Below are 27,639 nucleotides of genomic sequence, written 5' to 3'. Positions count from 1 at the left end.
ACTCACCCTGATTTTTGTTCCCAAGCCCATGTCCAACAGCATACTTTGAAAAGGGACTGTAGTTTTCCACATGCTGTTTCACTGCAAAGAAATGCTATATAGCAGTGTCTGTGCAGATCCTGAGGAAATACAGGGAAGGGTTGAGACCAGCTGATGCTACAGGTATTGGCTTGGGCATGTCTTATGCTAAAGGCAGTTTAGCAATTCAGTAGTTGTGTCCCTGTTCAAATGCCATGTCAGTCTTCTATTTCCACAGTGCAGATGAGGAACAAGCTGGTCCTTTTTGCCTTGCCTGTGGGGTAGAACTGCACACGATAGATGCCATTTGTGCAAAGCAGGCAGTTAATAACCTGATTGCAAATTGTCATGGTAACTTGTCAAGAGAAGCATCAAGATCTTACATTATTAAAGGAAAGAGAACATTTTTAAGCAGGTGGTGAAGCTGAAAAAAACAACTGATTTTCAAAAAAAAAAATTTAAGATGTATTTAAAAAGTTAAGAAGGTATTTTTCCTTTTTCCACAGGAAAATTAATTGGCTTGTTCTGAGTTTCCCAAACACTGGGAATGCAGCCATTTTCTTCCTCACAATGCCTACCTGTTTCTCTGCCACTGCCAAATTTTGAACACAAGAGATCTTGTAAGAGAGGATGCTGCCTTTGAGCACCTGTCATCCTCCTCTGCTCTCTCATTTGCCAGACACTTCAAAAAAATCCCCAGAACCTTCAAACGCCAAGCCCATAAAGCCCAGTGCTAAGCTTCTTGTGTGAGTGCCAGTTTAACATGGTTGCAGGCTGGTGAATAATATAAGATACTAGTTTCCTTGCAAGATGTCACAAAGCCTTTGCCTCTTAGTCCTTCTCTTTAAAAAAATCCAGTGAATATTTATGGGCACATCTCAGTATAAAACATTAGCAGTAAAAGAGTACGGCATATGATCACATCCAACATTTTCTGCAAAGATAATTAACAGCTCTAGGACAGCTAATTTACATGTTAATGAAAGTGTTAGCAGGAAAGCCAATTAAACTGGATTTATACAAGTCAAATAAAATCTGCTTTATTACTCTCCTTGAATAAGAAATGGATGTGTCCTTTAGCATTCTATCTCGTGTCTGTGGCAAGCTGCCCGCTGAAGGATGAATCCCGGCAGTTCGCTGGTTTATGCTATCGGTGACAGGAGATATTGCTCAGTCGCAGCAAATCAAGGGAAGGGGACAGACAGTCCAGCTGAAAAGGTTACAGCACAGAATGAGGAATCTCCTGTCTCAATAAATTACCTTCCACACTGGTGCCCAATGTCCCAGCCAAGTGTTTTTTCAGAGGCAGGAGCTTGTGACCTGCATGTGATCTGGTTCTAGTTTCAATGGTCAGAGGAAGCAAAACAGAGCCAGACTTGCTCCATGTTTAGGAAATTACTACAGACAATTCAGACTGCAGGAAGCAGTGATTCTTTCCTTCTCATCTGGGATTAAGCCAGGCCCCACTATGTGAAAAGAGGCCAAGTAACCTGAACCCTTATTACCTGATGTCCATAACCAGGGAACCCACAGCACAGCTCTGTTCTCAGCTCTGCTGCCCATCCTCATTGGGACATAATCAATGGAAATCAGTGTCCTCAGGGACAGCTATCAGTCTTCAGGGACATATAATGAGTTGTAGGGAGTGGTTATCCTGTGACATTCTTCAGTCATGAACCTAGCAATGGCAAAAATTGTTGATGGCAGCTGTAAAGCCAGGTATGAATGATTTACCAGACACAAGTGTCTGCTGCTTTAATATGAGAGACTTTGGCAAGACACCACTTGAGTTTGCCCAGTATTGCAGCTTCAAGTTGCAGTAGGCACCCTGGTGGCTCTGCTGCATTCGTGTTTGGGGTGGGTAAGTGGTTCTCCTTGGTAAAGCAACTGCCTGATTAGCTTTTTTAGGGGGGTTACCACTGAAACAAAGAAAGAAAACCAAAACATTGGTTAGAATTTTCACTCTGAAAAAACAACATTTTTGCTTTTCCCTTTTCATCCAGAATTGGCATTTTCACCAGATGGAAAATTTCTCATTTCCAGCCAGCTACTCCGGCTGGCACCAGGAAGCACAAATCACAGCAGAAGCCAGTTCACAGCACTGTAATCACTGCAATTGGTGACTACACACCTACGTGGTGGCTGTTGTTGCTAGAAACACCAACACCAGACTGCTGGACAACAAGGGCAAGAGGACTGACCAACTCCTTTCAGGCCTCCCTTCCTGTCTCACCATTTCCTCTTGGATGCCACAATGCAGATGAAACATCATCTCCTCAGACAACTCACACACAACCTGCCTGCCACACCTGCAGCTGAGTCACTGGATGGGATTAAAAGAGTACTTTGAGACCTGAGAATTTACACAAAGACATTACTCTCAATTAATGTGACAGCAGGAAGCATAAAAGCATCCAATTCCTGATGGGAAGCAGACATGAATGCTGGGCCACAGACCTGCTGGCCCTCAAACTCATGTCTGCACATGCTTTAGAAGACACTGCTGCAAACTCCAAAAGCACAACTGACAAACTGCTCAGTTTGGCAAAACATGCCTGACCAGCCACCCCCCCAGCACAGTGCCACTTACCCAAGTGAAGGGTAATGTTACATTCTCCCAGCACAAGAGTAACTAAAAAATATGCAGATCTTTAACAAAAATGAACATGGTCCAGAATATTCAGCTGGCAGATCAAGAACCTTTAATACACAATGTGGCATATCCAAGACATTTTTAGATCACATTTTATTACTATATTCAAAGAAAATAAAGCCCAAACCCCCAAACCCAACAACCCCCACCAAATATTAGTTTTAGAAGTTACACATATATAAATACAGTTACAAAAAGGAGAACATTGCCTTAAGAATTCCAGTTACAAAACATAGATGCATTTACTAAGATTAATATTTAATGTCACTGATCTGAATCTGTGCAAGCCAAGGGAGTCTACTAAAACCAATAGATTTAGTCACATGAAACAAGCATTCAGCTATTAGAAGTCTTGTCTATTCACCATGAATTCCACATACTCTACTTTGTGAATACAAAGTATACTAATATATTTACACTCTGAAGTCTAAACCACAGTGTAAAAAATATAAAGCTCTTCAGAAATTGGGACATTTCTGTTACATTTTCTATACAAAATACTGCCATGCAGTGTTATTACCTACATTTCAGTTAGGGGGGGAAATGCTCTTTTTGCCAGTGTAGTGCTATACAGTCTCTGTACTGCTGTTGTGAATTCTACTTTGCAGTTCCCTCAATTTCCAGAAGTGTATTTTGAGCTGCTTTCAGGACCTGGCAGGACTGCAGTGCCCACAGAACCAAGCCCATGCAGAACTGCAAGGTGCATCCCACCTCCTTGGCAGCTTTCACAGCCATCATTTGAAGGGCAGCAAAACTGGATCCATCTCACAGGAGTAATATGAGGAGACACCTCAAGTCTGTCATCAATATAGACCTTATTTAACAAATGGTCAGCAAAGGCAGTACAGCTTTACACAGCCTATGTTTGTTTTCAGAGAGGGATGCAGGTAAAGAAAGGGAGTAAAGAGACCACAATAACATGAGACAGCTTTTAACCACAGTGCGAATTATCTAAGACTTAAAACAGTGACTATGCACTGCCATTCTTTTATCTAAAAATACTGATTTTTCATCAGTACTGTTACGGTATCCTAAACATAAACACAAATAAGACACTGCTGGTTTTCCCTGTATCTACACCAACAGATATATTTGAGCCCCAGAAAACCAAAACATTTGTGGTAATTCCCAGTGAGGCCTTATAATCACCTGATTTTCTTCCTGCTTTTTTCTACCTCAGCTCCAAACTCTAAGCATTAGCTTTCTTGTCAGGGCCTACATTTGTTGTGCTCCACCTGCGCATTTTCAATGCTCTTCTTTAAATCAGCTACAGAAAAGTTTCTGTATGAGTAACACAAGCCAGGGATTTGAATGTACTAACTTTTTGGAGTGTCCCAAGAGCAAAGCAGAAGAGCTGAGCTCATCAAACACATCTTCAATGTGAACAAGCACAGAACTGCCCTGTCTGACCAGATACACACTGTCCTAAGGAAAGCAGCCTCACAAGTTGCTAAGATTAGAGGGAAATGTACAAGATGAATATTTCTTTCCTTTTGTTTTCATTAATACAAACAGACTAAAACAATTTTCTAAGCAAGGCAAACTACCAACCTGTCTCTTTCTCATGCAGAAAAACAGATGCTGTGTCTGCTGACCAATCTGGGTGATCTATTAAATGAAAAGGCAAATGACAAAACCTCCTAAAATTGGGCCACTAGACCAAAATGCTACCTTCATTCACTTGAGTATTAATTTTTCAGGCTCCAGTCAGGTGACCCTAACATGGACAGTAAACCAAAACTTTGCAGCAGCCACATGCTGCTTCTCCCCTTTGACCCAACAAATAACCACCTCATTTAATTGTTTATAATCCTGTCTATAAGACTTTATCTCAGGTGTATATTTACCTGCTTTCAAGGCAAGCTTGGTTTTTTTTTTTTTGCTAAAAGAAGATAACCTGGGCACGCACTTTCTTTTTGCCAAGTTTGTATTTGTTTTGAATGTATTTTGAGAAATAAATTGGACAGGTGTCTAAAATTCAAGATGTACAGGAAATTATTCAGCAGCAGATACTATTGACACAGCACCCTTGTAATTCTGCAGATCCCCTAGCAAAGGTTAGGAGAAGTTTCTGTGTTACACCAAACACAGGACACAAGCAGGAAAGGATGGCAAAACCTCAGTCTCACAGTTCTTGGGCTAAAACATCCTGAATGAACTTCAGTGTACGTTGATACAGGAAAGCATCCTTCTTCTTTGGCTTGCAGATATTTAGATGATTAACATCCACTGGAATAAGGTCTCCAATTCCTATGTCTGGGAAAGGAAAAAAAAAGAAAACTACCAGAGTTCGTAAGATGACCTAGACTCAAAATAACATCTTGCACTAGCAATTTCTCTCTCAAAAGTAACTTCTATCTTCAGTAAAACTCTTTGTTCATCATTATTTTTTCATGTGCTAAAAGCATCAGTACACACAGTTATAGCCTCATAGAGCTTTGTGTTGCCACAAAACCCACACTGACACACTACACCATTAGGTCAGAGTTCTACTGTCTTTGTTTGAAATACACAAATGTACATTTCTCCATACAGACAACTTTGCTGAAACAAAACTTCATTTACTGATAGCACAGTCCTGACTGAGGTTTAAGCATTGATAGGACCAGGGATGTAGTTTAATGCATAGTAACTTGAAACTGATCACCCATATTCCTTACACAAATACTTTGACATGGACATTAAAATTTGGACTACAATGAACCTGAAATATGCTGCAAATCACTATGCACATTTCCAGACAAATGAAATATTTACATTGCTTAATTGTAGAATAAAAATATTCCATTTTCAGCTACTGATTTTGGGCACACTACAGCATTTATTCTTTATTGACAGCCATCACTACTAACTTTCCAGTTAGGATGCTGTGACTGCCACATTCCAGTTTATTGTCTATGCACTCATCATCTAGAGAAATCCTCCATTTTGCTTTGACTTCTGTATCTTTAACCAGGTAAAATTTTATAAGAGCAGGATGAAGCTCCACTTTCATGAGACCAAGCAGACATGCAAGAAACAGGGAGCTGCCTGCTTGTCAGCCTGTGTTTTGAACAGAGTGGCCTGATACTGAACTGCCACGTGCCCTCTAAAGGTTTTCAAGAGCGCTCATGTGCTGCACTAGGTGTCATCCCTAGAAGAGGTGAGACACACCACAAAATTACAAGTGCACAGTGCTCATTTGGGCTCTGTTATTTAGCCCTCTTTTTAACCTTATTTTGCTAAACAATAGCAAAAAAGGTCCAGTTTTTGGGTCCTTGTCAATAAAACTGCATCAGCAACATTTTTGCAAAACACTGCTGCTCAAGAGGACATACTGTAAAAAACCTGCTAAATAGTGATTCAGAAAAACAGGGATGTATACCTTTTTCAGAGTATCTAACCTTGCATTCAAACTAGTGGATTTAGCTGGTGGTAAACCTGGTCTAAAACCTAACAAAGCAATGGTTTAGGACTTTACAGATACCTTGGGCAGTGCAGAAGAAAGACTGAAAATATAAGACATAAAACAGTTTAAAAAAAAAGGAGAAAAAAAAAAAGCAAGGGAAAAAATTGCCTGGCTTCCCCTTCTCCTAAAAAAAGGCAAAAAGATGGAGGGAACTCTTTAGGAGGCAAACTCTATTGCTGGAATTCATGAGATGTGGAAAGTAAAGGATCCTTAACACTGAAAACCAGCTTTGTGACTTTCTCCTTCCATTACAGTTGACTAATTTTCTTTCTTAGTTTTTTAAAGGAGAACATAGCTGGAATTTGCAGAAGCATCTGAAACACTATGCAGCCTACCTGTACAAAGATAAACCACAACTAGTCATAATTCCAAAGGAAAGACTCCAACATTAGACCAGGGTCTATCCTGCTTTTTTAACAAACGTTACTCTCATTTTGAAAAATCAAAACAAAGAACTGCTATTCTAAGATCTAAATGTAGATCTTCTGATCTCAGCAGGGATGCTCAGTCAAAACTTTAAACCAAACCCCCAGAATGTAATAGACTTATTTTTCTAGGTTTTTAACCATAATATTTATAACCTTTTCTTGTTATTGATGTTTACATCAATATATATCAAATTATATCAATATATATAAAATTAAATAAATTAAATGGCTATTTCTCACTTACCTGCTGACTCCACAGGTACAACATGTAGTTTTAGCATGCTGCCTATGTGTGTTGGTAGGGTTTCTGCAAAACTCAGCACTGAAAATTTCTTGTCTTTGGCAAAAGACAAGAAGTCATCATTCAGCTCTTTAAGGGCAGGAGAATCTGAGAAAGAGCAACATAATTTTTGTAGTGTTATAAGATTATAGCATTTTTCTGGCAAGACTACATTGCTAGAGATGTTTTCATTACTATGACAGTAAAAGGTATAGCATTTTGTTTGTAATCCCTTCTACCAACTAGCATATGCAACAATTTCTTCTGACTCTCCCTTTTCCCCTCACCTCTGCAATCAAATGAAACAGCTACTCAGAATTACTTGCAATAATTCAATACACAACCCAAAACATAAAAAGGAGGTTTGTTGTTTTTCCCCAGCTTTCTCTGACAGCACCATGAAAAAACCCAAAGCAGCAAGAACAGATTAGCAGAGCTCCTGTTGCTAGATGGTAGCAAAGTGAACATACCCTTGCTGAGCTCTTTAACCTCCACAGACGGGAAGAGGAGATATCTGGCATTTATAGAATATTCAGCCAGCTGGGAACCATGGTGAGGTACGCTATAAAATACAATTCCTCTGGTGTTGTTTACAATTTTATCCATTTCTGGATTCTTGGAAGCATCCACCAGCATCTTTTTGACTAGAAGACCTGGCAACAGAAGCTGAATTAATGCAGGGATTTAAATCACTGGGAAATAATGACCATGCTATATTAACCATGAAACAACTAACCATATTCTTGCCTTGGTTGATTAGTCCTTATACTGTCAAATATGTAAGATTAACTTGAAAAAATCCCAAATCACGCTTGAGGAGGCATCAATACAAAATGTCAATGAATGATGCAAATCCAATTTTGATTTGTGTTATGTATTGCTAATGACATTTACTATATGCCTGATCATGGAGAAAATTTTGCCTCTGGATTTCCATTTACATGAATTTCAACTCATTGAGTTTTTAAATCAACACAGTAAGAACAAATAGCAATAACAATCCTTTCAAAATGTATATTCTATTAAATATGATCCATTAAGAAAGAAAGAAATCTGGTTTTCATTTTTAGGTTTTTGCCAATTTTTAAACTAAACTATTCTGAATAATTGTATTTCTACCTGAATTTGGTTAATGGCTTATTCTGAAATCTTTAATGCAAATAAATGCTTTATATCAAACAGGCAACATACTTACCACCCATACTATGGGATACCCACACCAGAGGTCTGTCTCCAATCCCAGCAGCTTTGAGCTTGTCAAGCAGCTCACTGCTCCTGAAAGCAATAGACTTCCTGCAAAGAAAAAACAAACACAAGCATAATGGAGCGTGACAGGTTAAAAGGCAATGTTAAAACACAATGAATTTCAGTGCTGTACATTTATGAAAGTGAATTAGGTAAATAAATAATTATTTAATTATTGTTTCTACATTGAAAAAAGTCAAGAACTTCTGTAAGGATCACTTCACAAGGACAATGGGAATTGAGCTAAATTCAGTTTCTTGCTCTTGCTAGAAAGTCCTAGTTTAATTTTGCTCAGCAAACATTTCTATTTTCTTGACAAGTTGTTTTATGGAGTTTTAAATAGTTTCATTTACACATTGTAGTAAAACAGTTGTTATTCTATGAAAGCAACATCAACACATAATGAACTTTACACCCTGCAACATGAACAAACCTCATACACTTCGCTAAACAATGCTCAAAAAGTGAAGCAATGCACAGAAATTTAAAACCTAAGTGCATGATCAACCAATATATTTAAAAAAATCACAGCTAATGTCAGTTACACTTGCCAGACAATCTCCAAATGCTTTGTACTGGAACAGTATGAAAGCACAATAATCTCCATTTTATAAATTAGAAGCCTGAGCTCTGGAAAGGATAAGCTAGACATTAAAGTTTGAAAATGAATTTGTGGTAGAACCAAAACAAAACCAATGCCGATGCCCAATCCAAGCTTGAAAGCGCAACACTTGCACTGTACTTTGTTCCTTGCAGTGTAACAAGAATCAAACAAAGGCCCTTGGGCAATGAAAACATCAGGATACGGGGGCAACCACTGTGCAAAATAATTCAGTTCATCTCTATTGGTCTCAGCATTCTCACTAGAAATTGCTTTATAACACATATGAAAAGAATAATCAAATCTGTCTTTTCAGTTGAACACTACACTCTAGGCTAGCAGAGAGACACAAAAATTCACTTTTGAAACAGTGAATGAGACTGTACATTTAAGAGCAAACATAAGGTTGTTTTTTTACTGCAACCTCATTGTCCCTGCTAGTTAAAAATATCTTCAATATATTTCATTTATTATTAACCATATAAAACTATAAAATTATCAAATATTATGCTTGGGTGATCATAAATAGCAGGTAATGTAATTTTCCATTTTGTAATGAAAAGGATGTTATCTTTGGGAAAGAAAAAGGAAATATATGTTTACTTCTTTTAACATACTTACTCCAGACAGACACATGAAGAGTTTTCTTAGAATCATTGAATCATTTATGTTTAAAAGACCTGTAAGATCATGGAGTCCAACTGTTAGCCAAAGGTGGACAGCCAAGTCCACCACAAACCCATGTCCCTAAGAGCCTTATCTGTCTGTCTTTATACTATCTTCAAGGATCGGGACTCAACCACTTCCCTAGGCAACCTCTTCCAGGGCTTGATGATGCTTTTAGTGAAGAATTTCTTCCTAATACCCAATCTAAACCTCCCCTGGTGCAATTTAAAGCCAATTCCAGACTTCTTGGACCTGCACAGGTAACCACCTACATGCTCCTTACTGTAATTTTTCTGCCTAATTTCAAATAGGCACATTAACAGTCATGTGTTCCTCATTTTCTCCCTGCTTACATGTTTTCCTTAATGCAGTAATTGCACTGATCTTTCATATAGCCAGAGAGAGGAGGGAATGAACAGGTACCAACTTCTTGGTCTATTATTCCTGTTGAATGTTTTTTTCTTCCCTGCACAAAAAAACGTAATTAATTTTCAGATTCTGGACCTGTAAGCAGCCATGCACATGCCCCTGCTACAGTACACAAGTTTAATTTACAGTACTAGTTACATGCTTAAATATCTGCATAAATGTTTCAAGGATTCAGATTTAAAGATCACTGAAACTAATAACCAAATTCTATTCAAGACAAAAAACTTTTACAGGCTCAAAGTGTTTTTATTTTTCAACATGTTTGGTAGTAGCATCTTCCTCTGACCTACCCTGTTCAAGGTTAGTAAAAACAGCATTCCATTCCTCTAGCAAGGGCAATTACACTCTGATTGAATCAGATAGTTATTGTATTTTACCATCAAAGTAACATTTTTTGAATAACAGTATGTTTGTATCAGAAATAGGACTAGGGAAGGCATGGGTGAGGCTGCACCTCGAGTCTTGTGTTCAGTTTTGGGCCCCTCACTACAACAAAGACATTGAGGCTCTACATGGGGTCCAGAGAAGGGCAATGGAGCCAGTGAAGGTCTGGAGCACAAGTCCTGTGAGGAGAGTCTGAGGGAACTGGGATTGATTAGCCTGGAGAAAAGGAGGCCAAGGGAAGAACTTACCACTCTCTACAACCACCTGAGAGTGCAGTTGGGTGGGGGTCAGCCTCTTCTCCCAGGGCACCAGTGACAGGGACAAGAGATAATAGGGAAGGTTTAGGTTGGATATCAGGAAAAATGTCTTCATCAAAAGGGTTGTGATGCTCTGAAACAGGCTTCCCAGGAAGTGGTTGAGCTTTTAAAAGGCATGTGGATGTGGCACTTAGGAACATTGTTTTGTGGTAGCCTTGGCAGTGCTGGGTTAATGATTGTACTTGATCTTCTGAAGGGTCTTTTCCAACCTAAATGATTCTATGAAAATATATGCTTCATTTTATCAGGAATATAAAGACACAGTACAGTAATTTTTTTTTTGCTGTGCTTATGAAGCATTATTATGTCACTTTAAAAAAGACACCCCGTAAGATATAAAGTTGGTGTTGTATTTTCATTAACTAATAGCATAACTTAGTGTCTCCCTTAACATGAGGCAAAACAGATTGTAAGAATTCATGAAATTGCCACATGTAGCTATCCATGAGGCTAAAAACTTCAGCATACCATGACTATACTTAATATTTTTCCTAATTTGATTTTTCAAAGCAACAGGAAAAGTTAAATTGACTCTTTCACACTAGGTGATCCCAAGGATCAGCTTTACAGGTCTGTGTCCTACCCCCTCTCCAAATTGCAGATGCTGCATTTGTTACCTGTGAGCCTCAACAGGACATTTTGCTTTCCAGTCACTCAAATGGGTGTCATACTCCACAGATATGATTCTAAGGGAAGGACAGTCTGAAGCAAGCCATGTCTAAATTAAAGAAAAGCAAAACCAAAGGAGCTTATAATTTATGTACTTAAACTCTTGAAAGTAATGGAGAAAAGATGTTACTATGGGGACAGTATCAAGCAAGACTTTTGCTCTTCAGTTAATCCCCAAATTTATGTTACACCTGGATTATCATTCTTTTATCACATGCTGAACTCTAGATTGTTTCTGAGCCACAAAGCAGGCAAAGAATGAGGATTCATCTCTAACTCGTGCATGCCTGGCTCCCTCTCCTGGGTGAAACAAGTTACTAAGATTACCAACAGGACTGATCAGCTCAAGTTTCAGAGAGATACTTTAGTGGCTATACCAATGTGAGTTTGCTTGGAGCAGTAATTACTTATTCACCAACAATATTTAAATAGCAATCTGAACAAAGTAAGGTACTCAGACACCAAGGTAAGAAAGGGAACTTAATTTAAAATGTTATTCTATAAATCTTTTCCTCAGCAATAACATTCCATTAAAAAAAAGAAAAGGAAGAGAAAGCATAAGGAAAGCAGCCATTACCTTCTCTTTCACTAGCATGTGAATGATGTTGAGAACATAAAACTAAGCAGGGATTTTTCCTTGCAAGAACAACAAACAAGTCATTAACAAAAATTTAACATTAGGAACTTGAAAACTGCCACTTGTATAACAAACTACAAGAAATTGACTTAAAAAAAGACATCTGCCAGACAGTGTCCTTCTAGATGCTCAGGACAGCTGTCATGAATGAGAAAGCAGCAGCCACATGTGAAAACGTTACTGTCTTTTTACCTTTGGCCAGCACTGACTGTAGTCCTCTTCCCCCTCTGAGGCCTTTTTATCCCAACGCCGGTCAACATCTTGCTGTCGCCAGGTTTTAAATGCTGCTCCCAAAAGACCGTGAACGAAAAGGATGTCTGCTCTGATAGGCTGGCTGATCAACCAAAAGGAAATTTTAAGAGATACGTAGTACGTGTTCTTTTAACAAATTGGAACTTTTAACCTAAGGGATGCCAAAATGCTTTTTTTAACATTACATGTGACTTCTCACCTTATGGCCAACGTTTCATGATATTTCAAAGAGCATACTCAGATAAAAACAAAAACTAGGGAACCACACAAAAGAAAGATAAAATGAGGTATGGAAGGTTCCCACCTCACAAATTGTAATTTTCTATAATGAAAAACACCTTTCCCACCAGCTACTGTACATGTGGCATGGTAGCTCCAGCCTTATCAACACATTAGATCTTCACTGTAACCAGAGTAACACCAATGACCCAGGGAATACTTGCTGCTGACACCCACACTGGAGACTGCTTTAGTCCCAGACATACAATCACTATTACTGAGGATGAAAATTTACTGCATCTTAGGCCAACATGTGCTGTTGCCAATAGAATAATTACAAGGCACTGTATCCCAAGAAAAAGTGCAAAGGTTAAACAGTTGCAACCCACACAAAACAGTAATTAATTTCATGTTTTGTGTTCAGATTTTCCATGCATTACAGTAATACTCTATCCACACCTAGGGACTGCTTCAACCACTTCTACCTGTTCTTCTACTTGAGAATCTAAATTCAGTCTTTTCAATCCACTGAAGAACAGGAGGGGCAAGGTAACATCAGTACAGCAGCACTCTGATGCCAATTCTTCCAAAGTTTTGTAACAGAACAGCAGAACAAGTAACTCTAAGTACAGCATGTACAATGACTCCTTCTACTTTACCTGCTACGATATTGTGGATGTAACACATAAACACCATCTGGATATTTTTCTTTCACCATGTCCCTGTCTAGATTAGCCAAAGCTCTGGATGCATGAGAAGACTGAATGATGTGTGGGGATTTCATTACTTCAGCAAGTACAGAAACCCAACCTACATTGAGAAAAGGGGCAGGTCAACTAATAGAAACATCATCTGAACAAGAGAATTCAGAAACATCAACCATCAAACCATACATCTGAAAATAGATGTTAAAACTTAAGAATGACAACATCAAAATAAATTATTTCAATCTACTCTTTACCTCAGGAAAGTCAAGGCTAGCTAAGTGGAATCTCCTAAATTCAAAAATTTAGATGTATTTTACTACTCTTCATCTTATGATCTGAAGGAGAACCCCTTCTCAGGAGAAAAAGAAAGTGTATCAGCAGGTCAGTACAGCTGTAGCAAGAACAGACCTCAGATCTCTTTTTGCAGGTAAAGTGCCAGGAAGATGGAGTCAATGAAGCTTAAAGCATAAGAAAGGCATAGAAAACAACCTACAAGAGTAACGGTAGGTAAAAAAATTGATGCTTGCTGTGAAAGTACAATAATTTCTAATTTTAAAATCCAGCGTAATAAAAACTCTTAATGTGACTAAAATATCTTTGCCATTCTAAAATTTGTATACTATTTATACATAAGACAATTAAACTGGATACAATCCTCAATAAAATTTTAAGTCAAAGATACTATTACTTACTTACAAACACTTTATGATACTCTGCCTAAGGTGTAAAATTTTCTCAAACATGGATGGGAATTGTTATAGACTACTGAGAAATGTAAAGGAATATCTTTTATATCCTGATAAATCCTGTTGCTAGCAAAAACAGCCTATAAATCACAGTTACATAACAGTCAAGTCCATAAATAAAACCTGGGAATTTACTTCATGAGCATTGTCTCAAAACCATGTACATTATGTTGCTACTAGAACAGTCAGTAAACTGCTAATTCAAAATCATTTACGGTAGACTGAGGAAAAGAAAAAATTGACATTAAAGTTTTGCCTTAAATTAACAAAACTACTAGACCTTTGAGGATTGTAATCTTTATTTAAGAATAATGAATTTAAATTATGTTTCTAAGCAGAATATATGCTGACCATTGTGAAAGTTGTACTTAAGAAGAATACTACCTAAAGTCTACTTTCAGTTCTCCAAACACGGTGGAAGACTGCCAAGATAGTCTGACTAAAACTGGTTTTGTCTCTGATTTCGCATTTCTCTTAAATGAGTCAAGATGAAGAGTCAAAAATAACTGTTCAGAATCAAAATAAGTGTTCTGCCCCCAGAGACCCTACCACAGCTACTACACAGTTCATTACTGTTTTTCTTCTTGTGCTAGCAATTTTTGCAAGAAAAAGAGCTTTAGAAGTTCCTTCTTCTTATGCATCATCCAGCAATAAAAGAGAAGCTTTATCAACTCTGGACTAGCAGTATCCAACTGCTCATCTCTGGAGTTTGATTCACTGTCTAAAATTCCTTTTGTACTGAGAGCTCTGTCCCAGGGAGCTGCTGGCTCTCCTGTTTCCATCCCTTCTTCTACATGTATGGTTTCAACAATTATTAAAATTCAAGAATGGTGCCAGAGCCCAGGACAAAGGCCTTTATGTCCAGCTGCCTTTCTTCAGAAGTGAGCAGTATGAAAGCTGCAGACCAATACAAGAATAGAGCAATAAAGGGACAATTACACAGTTCTGATTCTAGTCTATACTCTTGGATTTTCTGCAGTCAACTGTTTCCATTTGTAGAACTTTATGGATTTTTCATTTCATGAATTTGTCTCACCACTCTTTGAAGCTTTGTGAGTCTTCAACTACCATAATGTTTTGTGACAAGTTTTATTTTGGTCATACAATATATGGAAAATACTATTTATTTGTTCTGTCTCTTTATAATTTAATGTACAAGAACCTTTGGTCTTGCAATACAACAAACAGCAGATAACCATTCCCTCTTTGCCTTCTCTATGCCAGTGAAGAGAATTTAATAAATCTCCATTGTATTCTCTTTCAGTTGCCTTTTCCATGCTAAGTGTCTTAGTCGAGTTATTTGTTCTTCATATCACAGCCATTGCAAATTTTTTATCACCCTCACCATCTTTTCCTGTGCCTTTGCTACTTCTGTATAAAAATGCACTCTGTATTTAACATCAGCTTGGATTTACAGAACTGCATATTGACATTTTCTATTTATTTATTTTATCTATCTGAAACTTTTGGAGTAGATATCTACCACTGAGACAGCTTTCTGTTTACCTGCACGTACTATGGATGAGTGAAGACGTTCATCCAAAGCCATGTTCCCAATAATGCGGATTATGTTCCTCTGTATCTTTGCTGAATCTTTACGTAGCTGGTATATCCTCTGCAGCAGCTGGAGGCCTCCTTTAGCTTCAATTTTATCACAGTGAGACGAAATCTGGCATTACAAAGTAAATTACAGTGACAATAAATAGACATTCTGCAAAAGGTTTTTTAGACACTGTTAATTCATAAATTAGGGAGTTTTAAGAAGCAGGTATAACACAGCCCTTGTTGCAAAGAAATTACATTAATCTAGAATTTATTATGCTATATTTGAAGAGGAAATAATGTTTTAATATGCAAAATGCATAATTCCTATGAATTGACAACTTGAAAATCTTTGAGTACCACCTCTCTACCCTTCTTCATGTCTGAGAGAGATGAAATGATCTCCACTTGGCATGATCAAATTTCAACTCAAGTTCGAGAGTCTGAACAGGTCAATTGTCTGCATTTGCTAAAGCACTATCTCAACCACAGCCACTTGTTCATCACCCAAAATGCAACCATTATAATTCCTTCTCTTCAAAATGAAAAAGTTTTTTACATTCCAAATAGTACAGCTATCATTACTGATCCTAAGGGCAACAATTTAGTCCAGATGAATATGCAGAGTAGCTTTGGAATTGCTGATATCCTCAAGCCTGTGGCTTTCAACAGGCATTTGGAATGAGTAGAGTCACAACCTGCTTAAACTGAAAATCTAGAAAATAACAAATTCTAGACTAAGTCAGTATTTCTATGAATATGGAAGATGTGAAAAGAATACCAGGAAGCCGCACTTTATCCATCCCAACTATCAGTAACCATTTAGCATTCTCAACACTGTTTTTCAGTGTTCTAGGCTTCTGAACAATTAAAGTTACAGAAGAATGTACCAATAGGAAACAAGAAGCATCACTGTTATAAAATGTCTTCCATACTCTTCATCTGTGTCTGCAAAAATCAGACTGGTCCCAGGAAGGTCACTGTATTAGCTGCTTGCTGTGCAATATTCTGCCCAAAGAATACCTTTGTTTATGGGTAAAGTTTGCATTCTGTTCTGGTTTCTGAGTAGAGTGAATTCATGACACTATTTTGCTTCATGAAAACCTGGCATTAGAGCCTCAGAGCTGCCCTTTTACTTTTTCAAAGATAAACACAGGTATAGTACAGGGGAACTTGTAAGGGTGAATTAGAAACAACAATGAAACTTAAATACTCTTCCTCATGAGAAAAAAACCCTACTTTGTTACAGGAATGTGTTCATTTCACACCCATCTCAGTTGTTCAAACATTCTTACAGAAGGACAAAGGGGTAGGAGACAGGGAAATGGCAACTCCTTCCCAATACATGAGAGTGCATCAGAAAGGAATGTCTATAAACGTAGCTTTTTAGTTACAGTTTAAAGACAAATTACCTTAGAATGCTGTACTAAAGCCTGTAAGCAAAAGAGTTCCACTGTCTCTGAAGGGATTTTACTCAATGTGTCACAATATGGAAGTCCATTTCCTCCAAAACACCATAAGCCTCCCTGAAATGAAAAACCATAAAAATAGTAACACATTTCAAATGGCTACATAAAAAAAGGATTTCTAATCTAGAATGTTAAGTGCGTAATGATCTATAGAAATTGCTTTAAAGAGTGCACAGCATGCATGCACTTCTCAAAACGTACAAATTACACAACAGTACATCCTAAAAGTATTTACTATTTTTAACTGGAAATATTAACTAGATTTTCAGTGTGTAGTCTCCTTAGTCTATTAACTTCAAAACATACAATAAAGGGGGGAACATCTAGTATTTTCATTTTGTTAATGAATGTCATCTTTTAAGATCATTGCTTAAGCATAAAAAAAGCAAGAATCAGCGTAACTCTAGACTTGCAAAACTTAGAAGAGGAGGAAGAAAGGTCTTCAATATGTGGCACAGCCTCAGAAGACCAGTCTCTCAATCACGCAGCAGAAAGACCAACATAACCTCAATAAAAATCAAAATACTTCCAAGTGTGGTGTCTTACCAAAGCTCCCTTTGTAGCACGAGCTCTGGCTGTGAAAACAGTAAAGGAGTAATAGTGTAAAAATAGCACACATAACTCTGTCATAGAAAATAAAGAGTTATTGCACTCTGGAAACTCTAAATGAAGACTGACAAGCATTGTTATTAAAATGACATTCATTTTTCTTATTGCATCTTATAAAAAATAACAATCACTGATTAAGGAAGTCAGAACTTTTAAACAACAAAATGGAAAATTCACAAGCGGGAGTGGATGCAACTGACATAAATATTACTTTTAAACAATAATGACACTTTAAATGACATTCCTAAAGCCACTTAGGAAGTTGTTGCACAGACACAGTTGGAGAATTCCTAGATCCAGGTCCAAACAGACCATAGACTACTACAATTCTGGCTTGGTAAAAGGGACCTATTTCAAAGAGGCACTTCCATGTGATGTAACAAAGTTTACTATTTAAGGTGTGCTAACAACCTACCATTTTACTAGATACTTAAGAGAGATTTAATAATCTCATCAGTGAAAGAACATTCAAACAACAGTAAGATGAAATGTGAGAAATCATTTTATGAGCAGTACAAGGGGAAGGAATGTTTTGGACAGAGTGTTGAAATGCCTGCCTAATGGGAAAGCTTGTAAGATACTTTAGCTGCACCTTTCAACTAGCATAGCTGGGAAATATAAACAAGCTTTCATGCAGACAGACTGTATTTGCAAGAGATTTTGCTCATGTTCTACAATCACTAAATGTCTGTATTCCTCTTCCTCTTACAATGATAAAAAATATGGAAAAATATTTGTATCTTTGAGCTCTGCAGGAACAAAGGACCCAAACAGTTCTGTTCTGCAGATGGAAACTCACCCTTTGTGCAGCAAGAGTCTGGCTACTTTCACGTAATGCAAGAGATGTGAAGTACTGGACACATGGATCAAGACCAGTCTGTGGTAAAGATACCAATAACAAGCGAAGTTCATCTTCTATGGGATAGTCCTGTGAGAAGTAAGCACAAACAGCTTTTGGGTTATTTTGTTCAAAGCATGAAGCAAAATGCAGAAGAGAGAAATATTTGAAATAATGGAATCCGTCATACTAGTGAGGACATAAAATATGAACCTTGAACTCAAGTGCTCTGCAACTTCAGTCCAATAGTTTTATCTGTAAGGATTTTGGAAACTGATAATTACAAAACCACCAAATAACTGATAAAAAGCAAGCTTTACACTTCGTATTTTGGTGACATTATTCTAATGGTTCCAAAGAGCAGAAGAAAAACCAGTTCCTCTTGACAGAGGAAACTTAAAAGTTCACCCATAACTACATAGAAATTTTCATAGAATCATAAAATACTCAGAGCTGCAAGTGACCCACAAGGACCATAGAAGTCCAACTCCTGGTCCTGCACAAGACCACCCCAAGAATCACACCATTTGCCTGAGAGCATTGTCCAAAAGCTGCTTGAATTGTGTCAGGCTTGGGTCCAGGACCCTGGGGAGCCTGTTCCAGTGCTCAGCTACCCTCTGGGTGAAGAACTTTTCCTGATATCCAACCTAAACTTCCCCTGAAAGAGCTTCAGGCCATTCCCTCAGGTCCTGTCACTGGCCACCAGAGTGAAGAGATCAGTGTCTGCCTCTCAGCTTCCCCTCATGAGGAAGTTGTGGCTGCAATGGTCTCCCCTCAGTCTCCTCCAGGCTGAACAGACAAGTGATCTCAGCCACTCCTCATGTGGTTTCCCCTCAAGGCACTCCACCATCTTTGTTGCTCTTCTTTGGACACTCTCTAATAATCTAGTATCTTCCTTATACTGTAGTGCCCAAAACTGCACACAGTGCTCAAGGCAAGGCCACACCAGTGCAGAGCAGAGTGGGACAATCACCTTCCTCATCCACCAACTTGTGATGCTGTGCTTTTGGTGCTGCTCCATTAAAACAAATGCATAAATTACTAGTAAAAAATAAAGACTTTTTTTAATGTTTGGTCTGAAAAATTAATACAAGTATTCATTTAACAATCCATATACTGATTGTTAGAGTCAAAGTAGTTTTCTTCCCCCACCGTCATTGAACTTGCTGTTATTCTAATTCTTTGATAAAATCAGAGATGGAGACTTTTTTGCCTAGAGTTGCCACAATGATTTGCTTCAATTTCCTAAGCAGCAACTCTTAGCTTCAATCACCTAGCAATCATACTGCTGTAAAAATATATCCACAACCATATACTGGTGTAACCTAGTATTTAAGGACTGACAGGTACAGATCCACTATCACATAATGTTACAAAGGCAAGGAAGCAAAAACTGAGAATATCACAGCCAATCAAAGGTGATATTCAGAATTCTGTTGGTTAAGATACACAGGTATTTTCTGTGGGCCTTCTGGCCCTCTTCATTCTATTAGCATTTCAAAACACCTTGAATATTATACTTCATATGCCAGTTCTCTTTATTGAAGAAGCTGATGACATGACTCCTCAGACCATCATATATATAACATATACACACACATTTAAGATGTGTTTAGTTTAAAATTAACTTAAAAATAAAATAAGGCCAAATTTATCCAATAAGGATCTGCTGGCACCCAAAAGCTGGCAGTGAAGAAGTGAGCCTACAGCAGAGCACCACAGTACTACTGAGGAGGCAAAGACCTCCAGGAGCATGCCTTGTGTGTAGGATTCTTTCAGTGTCAATAAGGCAATCCAGGATAATTTCTTCACATTGCCTGCTGGATAGAGACAAGCAGTGTGTCTGTCCGACTGGTAACTGGCTCAGCTTCACTGCTTGTAAATATGTCATGTGGACATACAGTCCAAGAATAATAATTGATCAATACTTCCAACCTTATTTCTTTCCATCATGCCACTCCCTAATGCAGATACACCCCAATGGTGTATCACATATTACAGTTTTGTATTTTGGTATTTCGCTACTATTCAGTTACTTTAGAAGAACTTCACTTTCAACAAAAGTTAACAACAAAAGTAGTAAAAAAGAAGTAAGCAACTAAGAATCATCTAATACCTACTTTTCCTGTACTTACAGTCTTTATTTTTGGCAATGGTGGCGGAGGCAGGAAAAAGCGAAGGTCAACATCTTTGGATCGAGCCAAACCTATAGCAGTCCTTTGATCACAGGTTTGAGCAACTGTGACATACTGATAATCTGTTGTACAAGAATTTCAATGTTAGAGTTAAAACTAACCTTAAATACTTAATTTTGTTTTAAATGTAGTTTGTGACCTACTTTGTAAATATACTTGAAAAGAAGAACCATCTCTCTGCAGTCTACCTAGAAAAACTCTTTGATTTTCTAACCACAAATTCTAGAAGTTAAAAACTGCAGATGTTAGACCAGTACTACACTGAGCTGAAATACACCTGGGCACTAACTGTTCATTATAGGCCAGTTTGATAATTCAATGGCAAACTGAAGGAAAAGAAAATAAAACCTTGAGGCAGATCAACACTGTTTTCTACAAAAATTTGCTTATACTCCTGTTACTGTTATACAATTCTAGAACAAAACTGACAAGCCATTTAAAAGATACTTTTCACAGTCATAGATTGGCAACACTTTTCCTTTGGTGGAGGTGATTTATACCTGCAAACCGAACTCACTGGAGCTGAACACTTTGGTCGTAGCTGAACACTTTGTCCTAGTTGTGAAAAATTAGCACATACTTTGAGTCCTAAACTTTCTTGACTTGGTTTTGAAGCACCAGGCTTAAAAGAAGACTGTTTTCCTCATGAGACAGTTGGCAAGAATAATTAGTGCTTGTGAAATGTCCAACTGACTACAACAATGAGCACTACAGAGAAAGGGAGATAACAAAAGGCAACTAAATTTCTGATACTGGACATCTTGTGCTCCGAAATCACCTGCTAACAGTATTCATCTACAAAGGACAAAGCTCAGTTTTGGTACATCCTAGCTTTCAAACATTTTCAAACACAGTTTGCTGGTGTAAATTCTCAGTGGAAATTATTTAGAATTTTAAAAAGGCTATTTGAAACAAGATAAATCCCATGGTGTGGAATTGCGCTGGAAAAGTGAAAGATCCACAAGTGACTAGAATTACCAAAATTAGAGTCCAGAATAGAATGCCACCTAGTTTATGTAGCCTGGTGATAGAGGGGAGAGGAGGAAACACAAATATACATACACACCCCCTTTACTTGGGGTTTCAAGGATATTTGCTCCTAAAGCAAGAGGGAAAACTCATTACTATTAAATAATAACTAGGACAAAAAATGGCTTACAGATAATGCTTGCACGTACAAGCCCTCTACCTCTGGTTTGTCATTACTACCTATCAGCTCCTAAACAATTTTTATTAACTTAACCACAACCTCAAACTCGCTCTACAGAGGCTTATAAAAAAATCACTGCCAAAACTTGTGACTGCATTAGCAATCCCAACAGAAAACCTAAGGAACTAAAGCGCATGAACTGCTCTCCGCAGCACAGCAATGGTTACAATCCTCTGGTGGGGAAACAGAGAGAGGCCTGCACTGCAGACACTCGCACTGTGTCAGGGAAAGACATTAGGAAATAACAGCTACTTGAAATGTAAATAATTCTCCCATGTTTTAGACCAAGTTTCAGAGCATATTTATACTTCTTGCAGCTGCTAGCTTTTCGTCATACTATCAGCAGACTTGGAACAGCTAACTGAGATTCTGTGGAATTTCTGGGACAAATTAGGCTACATCAGCATACATTACCATGCCAGTGACTGTTGCTTGCCAGGTCTTGTACAGCCTGCAGCCGGACTGCTTTGTCTTCTGACTGACTTCTCTTTAAGAGAAGCCATAAGGCACACTCATGATCTTCACCATCAAAGGTACTGAATTGTTCTTTGACCAGGAAACAAATGAAATCAAAGTTATTCTTAATGAGCATTTTAACCAGCCACATTTCTATCTGTGGAGTGAGGAAATATGTAGTTTTTTTAATACTTGAATATTACTTGTTTAAGTAATTCAGAGTGTAAGACTTTAACCTTAAATTAGTACAATGAACAAAGACAGAATGACATCAGTAAAATGCTGAGCCTAAAATGGTGAGTTTGTCTCATTTTAGTGGCACCAAGTTTATATTTCATGTATCTATGTGACACACACAACCCCTGGCTGGCACTTACCAACCAGAATTACCAGTAGGAACTGCAAATTATTAACAACACTTGAGGCTCTGATCTTGAAGAATTAGTTTCATAAGATGACAGTGGAGATGCACATTGCTATAATCATTTAACAGAGAGTTAAATGAGAATAGACAGTATGCTTCAGGAGCCCAGTTTCTGATACAAATGGAAATTCTTGTTTCAAATTACTTGAAAAAGCAGCAACACTGATCCAAAAAACTGTACTGCTTTCAGTTAATACTGTCAATTTTGATGAAAGCATACATACTTTTCTAAAATGAGACTTTGAGAGTATTTCATCCCACAAACACCTTTTTTACACAAAAATTATACCAAATATTAACTTGATATCTTAACTTATAAATCTCTTCTGGAACAAGTTAAAATCTAACCGTCAAATCTTCTCTTAACCATCACTTTCATTTATTTTAAGAAAAGAAATTGTTCCAATACACAGAAAATAGACAGTTGACTGATAATCCATTGTTTCAAGAACAAAAGAACATGCTAACTTTGTAAGAAAAAATGTTTTATTTCCTAATTGCCCTACTTCTTACTGTTAAAAATCAATAATCATAAATAAAGTCCTGCTTTCAATACCTACCATTAAAAGGCCTCCGGAAGATTTTAGCTTCTGTTTCTAGAATTCTCCTCACTGCTTTATGGATTTCTTTTCTGGCTTTGTATGTAACCCCTACGAGAGTATTTTTATATTACTGGAAGTCTGAAAGACAGTTCCCTCACCTCACTTCTTGCAAAAATATTGAAAAAGAAATACACACACACACACATATATATAGATATTATATAAAGAGAATTGTCTGATATACAGAGAACTATGTATAGAAAGAACTATCTTGAAAAAAACCCCAAACTAGTCAGAAGCTTAAAATAAATTTGGTGACATTTCTTGGTAACAGACCTCAGGAAATACAACTTTACTTGTTATATAAGGGTGACTTCCAGAAACATTCTATTCTCTTAAAATTCTGTTTTTAGAACTCATACAATTATGCATCTTACCTTGATATTCACTTGGACTTAGAGAAGCTGTACGTACGTATACATAGGATTTAAGTTTTTCTTGATGTAGAGCTTGAGTATCAATTTGCAGTAACTTATTTAAGGACAGGACTTCATATGTAATGAATACAAAGCCTCTTTAAAGAAAAGAAAAGCTGCATATGAATATCAACTAAAACAATTTAATAAAAAAATAACAATCACATTGGCATAAATCATTTTACAAAATATATAAGTCTGTAGATTATTTTGATTTAGCAAAGTAGAGAAAAGGCTATAAACTACTTGAAATAAGTTAAAACTACCAGAAATTGTGCTTCAAGACTATCATATTCTATCACTACTATATTCTACCATGTCTAACATCCCATAATATTATCACATTTTCAAAAGATACACATATCAAAATTTTAACTGTATCCATAAGTTACATATATGCTCATTAGTTACAACTTACCCTAGTATAAGTGATCCAGTTACCTTTGCAATTTTTCCTTGAAAAAATCAAAACCAAATGTCAAACAAAGTTGTATGCATGACCTCAATATAAACATAGTTACCATTTGATTATCAGACAATAAGAATACCAACCATTAAGAACAAGCTTTAAAAAAAATATCTATTGCTCTCTAGCTTTTAAGAAATTATTAACCAAAATTTACAACTGGAGAAAACATTACTTGATTCAGATTTCCTGCTCTCCTGAGCAAGATGATAAAACATGTACCCTGCCAGTGCTATTTACTTTGAATATTGCTACCTCTCACTTGCATGCACTGCTCAGCTACCAGAATCAACAGTAAACTTTCTCTGCCTGTAACACTAGCAGTGATTTGGAACTCGAAATAATTGTAAGGAGTTAACTTTTTCTTACATGTTGCAGCTATTTCTTCAATGTATATTATTACATACAGAACTATGCATACTTTCTGAGAAGTACTGCAGTCTCCATAAGCAAACACATTAAAAAAAAATTCAATTTAATCTAATTTATAAAGCAAACAGATAATAAATACATGCTACTTGCAACAATTTGCCTGTTAAACAAAATTGTTCCTTCCAGATTTCAGCTATTTTGTATCTACAAAGTTGATCTGATTATCTGGATATAAGGATCTCTATACAGAGAAACTCTTATCATTACCAGCAGCAGCAAACCCAATGTAACACATCTCACCTATCATGAACATTTCTTTTCCTCAGCATGAATTGGGAGATTTGCCCCACAACCACTGCTACCAGCTTCCATCTTTGTGAGGCCATAAGAATTTTGCATGCAGACAAGAGGCAGCAGCTACATGTTGAAGAAATAACTGGCAGAGAAGTTTGAAAAAGAAAAAAAAATGCAATGCTTCCTGTAGAGCAGAAATTGAAATATCCTATCTTTAATGCCCAGAAATAAATTTCAGAATTGTAAGAATTGTCATTATATGCCAAAGACACCAAAGAAAACAGAAACTAAGCAGAGCTTGAAGTAAACAAGGAAAAAGAAATAATAAAAACAAGCTTTATTCGCTGTTTATGAATGTAACTATTTCATGGCTCTAGAGATTAAAAAAAAAATATCAGAATACAAGTGAAGTTGAAGATAGTTTAAGGAGATCACATTTAGTTAGGGAAAGACCCTCATCTAGCATTTGTATCTGTTCCTAGATAATCTGCTGGTGTCATATTACATATCACTATGCAAAGCAAGGTCAGAAGCAGAGAGCAGGGACAAACAGAAGCTTTTAATCACTAAGCATTCAAGGGCTTAAAAACTTCAGTATCATTTAATTATTCACGGTGTCATGTCATTCCTTTTTATTAACACTTCAGATCAATACATAATGAACTGTACTTACTGATATCATTCCAGGGTAGGTGTTTTTTTGTGGCTGGACCAGAAGTTCCAATTTTTCTGTAGCAAAATACACAGTAAGCAGCCACTGACATTCTGCATATTGAGGGGGAAAGAAAAAAAGTAATGACAGATTAGAGAATTACAGCAGAAATCCTGTAGCATTTTTTCCTGTCTTTTTACAGCAAAGGTCATGATGGCAAAGGTCACAATAAACCATGTTTGTGTCATTTCGCTCCATATAAAGCACTCCGACTAAAGAACTCTATAAATTTCTCAATTTATGGGCTGAATTCTCAATTTATGGGCTGAATTTAGGTTATGAGAAAAGCTTAAAGCAATTTTTTAATCAATTATGTTACTGTTGATTTTAGTGACTAAGTATGTCCAATTAACTTCTCTGCTTCTAAGTTTCCTTTCCTACTTTTTAGTCACTCTTCCCTAAATACCAGATATGGTCCTATCTCCACCAAGACATTACTCAGTATGACATGGGCTTTAATACAACTCAGTAACCAACCCCTTTTAAAAGTTCATCATTTATTGTGTTGGCAAGTAAATCTTTTATTTTGACTAACAAGACTTAAAGAACTACTACATAAAAACAAACACTTTTTGCATACAGTGCAGAAGTAACATGAAACTCCTATCTTCTAAGTGAAATTTTAATGTCTGCATTGGTGCAATTATACTAATTGAAATATTGAGTTAATGTGTTTATAGGGGTGTAAAAACACACCAGTATCTCTCACATACTAATCAAATTACTGTCAAATTAGGTCTCTGTTACCACAATCACAATTAACTCAAAATTATAAGATGTCACATGTGTAAACCTGATGTTGAAATATGGAAGCCTGATAGTCTCCTTGAATTTAAGGTAAACTCTGCCGACCAGGAAAAGTGTTTATATCAGTTTTATCATCAGTGTCCAACATCTCTGAACAAGGGGACTCTTTTTAACATGTCTTCCCTCTTATTTCCCAAAAAGTTTTGATTTTTCCCTTCTCTCTTGTTTGTGTCTGGGATATTTTTGAAAAACATCAGCATTACCCCAGCACTGTCAAAATCACTGCAGACTGCTTTTTGATTTCTGTCATTTCAACCTTGTTTATCCATTCACTTCAACAGAGTACAACACACTGTGAAACACTTTTAAGATTTTGATCATCAGTCCTCTAGGACACCTCTCCCACCTCCAAACTCCCTGTCTCATGTCAGTTCCTTTACTAGCTTGGTTCACAGAATCACAGTACTCACATTTACTCTTCTCTCTAACCACAATCTGAAATAAACATGTGGTCCAGTGACAGCAGGTGCCACAATTACTAAAATTTAAAACATGCACCTGCAAACACAGGAGGCTAAAGTGAGCAGGAGCCAGGAGCTCCTGTTCATGTCCAAGCGCAAGCATCAAATCATCAAATGTTAAGGGTCTGGAATGGACCTTAACGATCATCTAATCCCAACACGCCTGCCATGGGCAGGGGAACCTCCCACCAGGCCATGCTGCTCACGGCCTTTTCCAGCCTGGCCTTGAACACTTCCAAGGCTGGGGCACCCACAACCTTCCTGAGCAATCTGTTCCAGTGTCTCACTACCTGCACGGTCAAGAATTTCTTAAAAAACACCTAAACTAAATGTCTCCCCTTTCCGTTTGCACCCATTACTCCTTGTCCTATACTACAATTCCCGATTAAGTGCCCCTCTCTGACTTCTCTGTAGGACCCTTCAGACACTGGAATGTTACCGTGGAGTCTCCATGCAACCTTCTCTTCTCTAGGCTGAACTGCCCCAACTTCCTCGCTCTGCTTTCACAGGGGAAGTGCTCCAGCCCTCTTATCAACTCCGTGGCCCTTCTCTAGACTTGCTCCAGCAGCTCCATGTCCTTCTGATGTTGGGGAGCCCATGTGAGGTCTCACCGGAGCGGAGGAGAGGGGCAGAATCGCCGCCCTGGACCCGCTGCCAGCTTCAGCCGGTTGCTCCCGGGGCTGCGAGCGCGCACTGCCGGCTCACGCTGAGCTATGCTTAGGCACATACAAATATAATGCATTTCGCACCGTTTCACAGCTGGCCCAGGCAGCACCGGGGTGCGGTCCCCACCTACCCGCCCCGCGACTGCGCAACTGGGGCGTATTAAAAAAAAAAAAAGACAAAAAAAAAAAACCACCGCAAACCCAACTTCAAGCAATGCAACACGTAAACGGGCAAGGAGCCAGGCTGGGGTGGCTCTGTGCCTCTTTCCAACGGGGAGGAACAGCGCAGCCTGAGCCCCGGCCCGCCCGTCCAGCGCCGCCCGCCATCCCCGCGCCCCCAGCCCGGGCCGCCGCTCCCACCTTCCGCCTGCGCCGCCGCTCCCTGCGGCGGCCCCCGCGCGC

General features: G+C 37.9%; 1 protein-coding gene across 8 annotated transcripts; it reads right to left on the bottom strand.

The window, feature by feature from the left end:
- Window positions 1–2,697: 2,697 nt before the first annotated feature.
- SERAC1 (serine active site containing 1) lies at window positions 2,698–27,636 on the bottom strand. 8 transcript variants are annotated; one of them, XM_053937824.1, is made up of 18 exons: window positions 27,598–27,620; window positions 27,012–27,288; window positions 25,266–25,357; window positions 23,879–23,915; window positions 23,422–23,558; window positions 23,003–23,092; window positions 21,977–22,108; window positions 20,293–20,414; window positions 18,119–18,247; window positions 16,654–16,767; window positions 15,206–15,368; window positions 12,906–13,056; window positions 11,968–12,109; window positions 11,087–11,187; window positions 8,023–8,120; window positions 7,298–7,480; window positions 6,792–6,935; window positions 2,698–4,927 (listed from the first exon to the last, which is right to left on the bottom strand). In XM_053937824.1, the coding sequence occupies exons 2-18, from the start codon at window positions 27,023–27,025 to the stop codon at window positions 4,797–4,799; spliced, it is 1,980 nt and encodes a 659-aa protein (XP_053793799.1). In that variant the 5' UTR covers window positions 27,026–27,288; window positions 27,598–27,620; the 3' UTR covers window positions 2,698–4,796. The 8 variants fall into 8 exon arrangements, with proteins under 8 accessions (XP_053793799.1, XP_053793801.1, XP_053793800.1 ...); XM_053937826.1 differs by having other exon boundaries at window positions 27,031–27,288; XM_053937825.1 differs by lacking the exon at window positions 27,012–27,288 and having other exon boundaries at window positions 27,598–27,636.
- Between the last annotated feature and the right edge of the window lie 3 nt (window positions 27,637–27,639).

Source organism: Vidua chalybeata, chromosome 3, assembly GCF_026979565.1.
Source record: "Vidua chalybeata isolate OUT-0048 chromosome 3, bVidCha1 merged haplotype, whole genome shotgun sequence".
In the NCBI taxonomy this organism is placed as follows: Eukaryota; Metazoa; Chordata; class Aves; order Passeriformes; family Viduidae; genus Vidua; species Vidua chalybeata.
The sequence above is the reverse complement of the archived record's forward strand: the minus strand, read 5'-3'. Positions and strand labels throughout refer to the sequence as shown.